The following is a 7,130-nucleotide window of genomic DNA, read 5'->3' on the forward strand; positions in this document are numbered from 1 at the left end:
AATAATTAGTCATCTGATTTATATCAGAAATTCAAGGCAAACATTTTTGCTCTGCTCTTAACTGTTTCTTTGTGCCTCACTTTTAAAGCTCACTTAAGCCATAGGCCAGTAACCTCTCTATTTTTAGCCCGAGTTGCATCTCCTAGAGTACGCTAGCTTGCACTAGGAAAACTTGTGTACTGTTGAGTGGACTGCCTAACAGAAATGATTTATCATTAATTTAAAACATCCTTCTTTTTGTGCCACGACAGGTAGACTGATTGTTCTATCTTGAAATTAATATTTACTATCAAAGACATTTTTTCTGGATCAAATTTATTGCAACAGCCTGCATCTCTGCCATGAGAGCAGTAAAGATTTTTTACGTTATTCACAGTCTAACTCATTAAAAAGCCAGACCAGAAGTTTAGGAAGTGGTTTTCATTTGCTTACAAATTAGACTATCTTGCCAGCATAAATGCAAATCTTTTCATCTGTCTAGAAGGAAATTTCTTTTTTATAATTGAAATAAGATATTACTCAAATCAAAGAAGAACCCAGGTAAGTATTAACAATCAAAGGGATGATTTCTCAGTGTTTTTACTGTGAAAATTTGACCCAGCCAATTATTTCTTACAAAAGGAATAAAACAGAAGTAATAGTAAAATATTAACATGTATATCGTTCAAGTAGATACATTAACTTCAATGAAACATTTCGTTAGGATTGTACAGAATTTCTCCAGAAGTGTCTTTAAAGTAGTTTTTAATGTTGCAAGAGGGACCTCTTGTGGCAAAATTGTATTGCTGTTGCAAAATCAATACTAGATGGCAGAAGAGTACATTTCTTGATTATTTTGTATTCTGGTTCTCTTCTTCTTTCCTTGCATATAGATTCCAAACTGAAATTCAGACAGTGAACAAACAGTTCCCGTGTGAGCCATTTAAGTTTTTGGAGCCAACTCTGAGGCTGGAATACTGTGAAGCTGTGGCCATGCTTAGAGAGGCTGGTGTTGAGATGGGTGATGAAGAAGATCTGAGGTACTTTGACAGTACACAAATGTATCAGAGTCTTGTGAAAGTGGTAGTAAAGTGTCAGTTTTGTACTGTGCAACTGACAGCTGTCAAAAAGAAACTGCAAGCTTTTAGGGTACAGTACTCATGCCCAGCTCTCTTGACAAGTAGTGAATGGACATGAAAGCAGTCTTCTCTTTTACCATAGACTGTACATACAAGCTCTGAAATCCAGAAGAAAATAACTTAAAAACATAAAGTGAGAGTAAGTTGAACCTCATAAGGATAAAAAGAAGCATTTGTTTTTCTAGCAGTTGAAATTCTTCATGGGAATTGTCATATGTCTTTAAATAGGATTAAACAAAAAGATTCTTCTTTCTTATGATCTTTCTTTTCAGTAATACCTTCCCATTTCTTCTTTCCACCTCTCAGGAAAATGATTAAGCATCATGATTGCATTCCCATTGATTTACTGAAAGATGGGTTTAATTTACTGATTACATATAAACTTTGCTAAAGACAATTTGTAAATTAAAACATTTCTGTTCTTTCCCATAATACAACCCGTGCCATTAGGGTAATGTGTGATTTTTACAGTTAAACAATCTGTGCCTCAAAGAAGTTTCAATCCCAAGAGTCTGATAGAGCAAAATAGTGACCTAAGGAACTGCTAACGGTGTTTCCCACTTACTGTGCCTAAGAAGAAAAGGCTGCACAAGGTGTATGCCAATAGGAAACACACAGTTCTTCAGAATATGGTGGCTAGGAAGTAGTTATATTAAGAGCAAGAATATCTTCAGTTATCAGTTAACTTAAGGGTTTTCTAGGACAAATACAAAATATTTAAGAACAGAAATAAATACACTTTATTTCTGAAATTTGCACAATCCCAAAACATTCAGAAAAAAGTACTAGATTTTCTGAAGGGCGAGGTGCCGCAAATCTGTAGTTTGAAATCTTTTTAGCTTTATGAAGTATATAATCAGTACAAGTTTAAATAACTTAATGGTGATGTCCTTTTTTCAGCACACCTAATGAAAAACTCCTGGGACGCCTGGTAAAGGAAAAGGTAACAATTCTTTTAGAATAAATAAATTTGTCATTGAATCTGAAACATGATGTCATGGAACCATTGGGTTGGTATAAATGCCTACTTCATGTAAACCAACTTTTTACACAGTGAGAATACAGTGTCTCAGAACATGCAGAAGAGTTTGTGATTAGCATAAATAGTTTTCATTGTCTGACTGCATTCCCATTTGGCTGCTGCTTGTTTAATCTGTTGACAGTTTTGTCTTTATCATTAATAAGGTGTTTCAAACAATTTTCAATCTTTAATATTTCTATCACCTGTTACACTGAGTTCATGAAACAGGATAGTACGTTCCAAAACCAGTTCTTATGATCATTAAAAAAAAAAGCCAAGCCAGATTCTAACTACATGTATAGGAGAAGATGAGATCCTTGGCAAAAAAAAAAGTATCTGTTACTACAGCAAGACATTTTACTGCTAAACATTTGTAAGTTTAAAGCAGTAGTAGTGGTGGAAAACTGAAAAATAATACACCACTTTTATTGATAATTATTTTTAAGATAATACAGCCAAGAAAGGTTATTGGGAGATATTTTTAAATTTTGTTTCAAAGATTCACTGGTTGTACCTTGCTCTTGTTATTTTGCTCGACATTATTTTTTCTTGTACTAACTGTTTTAAATTATCTTCTTTCAGTATGACACAGACTTCTATATTCTTGACAAATATCCCCTTGCTGTGAGGCCTTTTTATACAATGCCAGACCCAGTAAACCCTGTAAGTAAAATTCTTTGTTGTTGTCAATGTTTGTTTTTTGTTTTTCGGTTTTTTTTAATTTAAATTATTCCATGTAAGGATAACTTAAAATAGATTAAGTGTATATATATGATTTGCTGTTATAATTAAAATTCTGGTAACAAGCATAGGTCAGCGTTACATGAATTGTAAAATGTTTACAGTTGCTCTTCACTGGTGGAGACATAGCAGAAAGAAACAAATCTAGCTAAAATTGGAAGAGCTTTATGAAGAGATCTCCATGGTCAGAGCACTGCTGCCAGCACTGAAAAGAGCCAAAAACATTTTTCCAGAGCAACATGCACTTTAACAGAAAATACGCTTTTTTACATTGGTAGAAATTCCCCAGTTTATTCCTAAATCTGGGGTAAATATCTCTAGAGCATCTTTTGCTGGGGTATCTACATGCAAGTGTAGTGGTTTTTCAAAGGGCACCTGAGTGAACTTCAGTTTTTTAAATCAACTCTGGTCTAATGAGAAGAGCCAAAGGGCTGTAATTCCCAGGCAGACTCTGAATACATTGCACTCTTACTGCACAGCTTTGGATATCGTAAGTGAAGCTATTGCTGTGCGTATTTGCCACCTGAGGATGGAGCAACTGTAGGTAGGAGATAAACTCATCTTTGTCTTTCCAGAAAAACTCGAACTCTTATGATATGTTCATGAGAGGAGAAGAGATTTTGTCCGGAGCTCAGAGAATTCACGATCCTCAGCTACTGACAGAGAGAGCCCAGCATCATGGCATTGGTAACAAGTCAAACAACATGAAGTTGAACTTAAAGAATATATATCATGCTTGGATTTGTTTCATTTAGATGAAGAATTTGGGGCAGAATTTGTTATATGGCAGTAGTGCTAAAATCACAGTACTGCTTCATGCTTAATGCTAATCCATCTAATTCTGTTTAACCATTTTAATCGAGGGTAGTGGTATTAAAAAACTAGTTCATTTCCCAGCAAGGGATGAAAAGGAATCGCTTCCGAGGAGAGAATGTGATGCAGGAAATACCTTTGATAGAATGAGGGTAGAAAAACAACTGTCATTCGCTCGTGCCTCTCTGTACTCTCACAGACTTTTTATGGAGTACTCCAGAGCACTACAGAGTCTTGTAGTGTTGGCTGGAAGGTACAAGGTAGGCAGTAGCTAAAAAGGAGTAGCTCCTACTGTAGCAAGATGGAAAAATAGTTGCTGAATCTTCACTTTCTCACTGCAGTTTATTCAAGAAGTCACAGTTTTCCTTAAGTTACAGCTGTTCAGTTGGGCCTAGCTCTTAGCAATTCTAGAATTCCTTCCCTGATTAAGTTATTAGCAAAATTATAAAACAAAACCGTTACTGTAATAATTTTTAGATAGTCTGGGATAATTTATGTTTAATGAGTAAAACTCCATTATTAGTTTGTCAGTTAAATTGGTAAATTTTTGTTGTGTTTGCAGTCCTCTAGTCACTTGTATTCATTAGGAGTTCATTTGTTTGGGGTTCTTTAAGCAAGTGAGAAACATATCTTTTTCCTCTCTAGATTTGGAGAAAATCAAGGCTTATATCGATTCCTTTCGTTTTGGTGCACCTCCCCACGCAGGTGGTGGAATAGGTATGTATCTGTATTTTATTTTGTTCTGTGTAAGCCTGAGCTTAATTTAAACTGCTCAGTCTCAAGCAGAGTAGTAGCCTTGTTAGGTAAATGTATGATGCTGATTCTGGGAGAATTTAAGGACAGAAGCTAAAATGTAAGGATAATCATAAAATAAATAGGCAAAATATTCATGGCAGGGAAAAAAAGCAAATTTATTATCTAGACCCATTACTTTCAAATTTGACCAATAAGGAAAATTTAAGGTAGCAAGAAAATACTGTATTATGTATGGATTTACCATAGCCTGCTGATACCAGCAGCCATTGGTCTCAGTGCATTTGATGAAGCTGTTCTGCAGTGAGGAGGAACAAGTGATCGCTTCCGTCTTATTCAGTGGTTTGACTTGAATGTCACTGGTCAGTTTGGCTGATGCCGATTGTTTTAGCAAAGACACTGAGGCTTTGTGTCTTGGGTGTGAGTATTTTACGTATTAAAATTGAAAAGATAGGTATTGTAATGATAGCAATTTACAGTTATGCACATTGCTGTCATTAGCAGGATAAAATCTGTCTGTGCATATGGAAATAGGACACTGTAGGTCCTGATCAATACACACAATGATTTCTTTAATTTGGTCTTTCTGCATTTGCCTTACTTTTGTAAAGTATATTTAGTATATTCTTGGCATGTTCTCAGAACAACTTCCTCAGTTATGCCTTCAGTAAACATATTAGATCTGCAATATGCTGTTGAGACAACTGTTTTGAAATACCTACAAGATGTAAGTGTCCGTGATCATGCAGTACTTGTCAGCAGAGGAGATGCAGAGTAAATGCTCCTAGTGGCACGTCCCAGAGGTCAGGCAAGTACCCACCAAACAGGAAGTGCTGTCAGAATGAACACTGGTTTTTGGCTGTTTCAGATGGAAACCTTAGCGTAGGAGGGCAGTGTGTGAAAACTGGTATGCATCTGGGTTTCACCTCAGCGTGGCTGGGCTGCATATGTAGCCCCGTGGATTAAGAAGTCCTTCCACATTCCACAGTACACACACAACCTCTGAGATTTCAGGAGAAAGAACAGTGAGCAGTGAAATATTTATTACCATAAAGATAGCAGCTGATAGTTACATGGGTACTTAGTGCTGATTCTACCTTTTTGTACTCTAGAGGATTTGGGATAAACTTCCCCAACTGTAGGTTTTTACTGTAGTTGCTCATGGCAGTCAATGTCTCTTACTCTGAAGCTGTTCAGACTGTGCTTCTGTTCCTGTGTTCAGGGTACAGTTCTCCCCGTTCGATTTTCTACACAATCTTTCTTGAAAGTCTGAAGTGATTCAGAGTAAGGTTGAGGCTCTGGCACCACTGCTTGTTGATGTGTGCTCCAAATGACCTGTGTATCGTGGCAGAAGGAACTGTGTGTAAAATCCCTCATTTTTGGTTCTAGCTGCTTTCTGTAGTCGGACGTGCTAACGCATACATCTCAGGCTTTGGTCTTACTGTTACGTGAGGCTGGCTGTAGGTATAAAGTACTTTTAGTTTCTTAAGAGTTTCAAACAAAAAGACTGACTATACTGATTTTGGGTTTTTTTCATTCTTTGTAGGGCTGGAAAGAGTAACCATGCTGTACCTAGGGCTGCATAATGTGCGTCAGACCTCCATGTTCCCGCGGGATCCCAAACGACTGACACCCTAAGAGGGGAGTTGCTGTTGAAAGTTTGAGATGGTTTGCCCTGCAAATACGATACGACTGCAAGCATATCCCCTGCTACTGATGAACCTGTATTGATTTGAGCATTGTAATATGAAATTGAAAAAAAATCTTATTTGCTGAAGTGCCACAAGGATTTTTTTTATCCTTAGCTGTTTATTTAAAAGAAAGTATTTTAACAGATCAAGACTCTTTGTATTGGCAACTGGGCTCATTTTTAATGAAAAAGTAATACTTTGAGTTAGGATTCTAGTGTCAAATTAAATTGTATCATGTTTCTAAACACTTTAATACATTACACAATAAAAATTCCGTATTTTTAACTTATGTCAGCAAGATTGGATATACTGAAGTATAGAACTGGCTCAGAGCAAAAATAACTGGATGCTTGCAATTTGAAAATTGGGAGGAAAACAGCCAATTGTTAATTTACAGGAGTGTCAGGTAGAGAAGCAGGCGAGAACATTCTTTTTAAAAAGTCTTCATATGAATTTGTGAAAATTGCAATAAATCTCTCAAATTCCATGCAATTTGTGTCTTTCTGGTTTTTGCTTTGTATCTTCACAACATAATAACAAATTGGTAAGTGGTGGTTTTGCTCTTTTTAATGGTGCAATACCTGCCTGAAGTTTAAATTTATTTTCTATCTTCCTTTGTTTTGAAAGTTGTGTACAAGCCATAGGCCTGTTCTGTTTGTGTTACTGTTTGAGAGTGGATAGAAGGTTACACACACTCATGGAATACACAAGGGATATATAATATTTTTAGGAAATGAATGAATGGCTGATGAGATTGAGAGCAGGTCATGTGTTTTCCTGCCTGACCCAGCCTCTAGGATACCAATCAAAACAAATGAGCAAGGATTTAATCTATCTGTTGCCAAAGAAAGAATAACATAAGCCAACTTATTTCAGTTTTTGTCATTTAGAAATGTTGTGAACAACCCAACTGTTGTACATTTAGAGAAACTGGGTGTTTCTGTAAGTCCGAGTACTTCTAAAATTCTTTCTAGACATCCTTTTTTCTCAAGT

General features: G+C 36.2%; 1 protein-coding gene across 1 annotated transcript in view; it reads left to right on the top strand.

Annotated features, from left to right (window-relative positions):
* Positions 1-6,586, top strand: part of DARS (aspartyl-tRNA synthetase) — a 32,673-nt gene extending 26,087 nt beyond the window's left edge. The window contains exons 9-14 of the mRNA XM_010192344.1: positions 873-1,019; positions 2,019-2,061; positions 2,722-2,802; positions 3,456-3,567; positions 4,339-4,410; positions 5,993-6,586. Coding sequence (XP_010190646.1) covers positions 873-1,019; positions 2,019-2,061; positions 2,722-2,802; positions 3,456-3,567; positions 4,339-4,410; positions 5,993-6,084 — 547 coding nt within the window. The 3' untranslated portion in view covers positions 6,085-6,586. The remainder of the gene's footprint in view (positions 1-872; positions 1,020-2,018; positions 2,062-2,721; positions 2,803-3,455; positions 3,568-4,338; positions 4,411-5,992) is intronic.
* Positions 6,587-7,130: the final 544 nt, after the last annotated feature.

Source organism: Mesitornis unicolor, unplaced genomic scaffold, assembly GCF_000695765.1.
Source record: "Mesitornis unicolor isolate BGI_N332 unplaced genomic scaffold, ASM69576v1 scaffold13409, whole genome shotgun sequence".
In the NCBI taxonomy this organism is placed as follows: Eukaryota; Metazoa; Chordata; class Aves; order Mesitornithiformes; family Mesitornithidae; genus Mesitornis; species Mesitornis unicolor.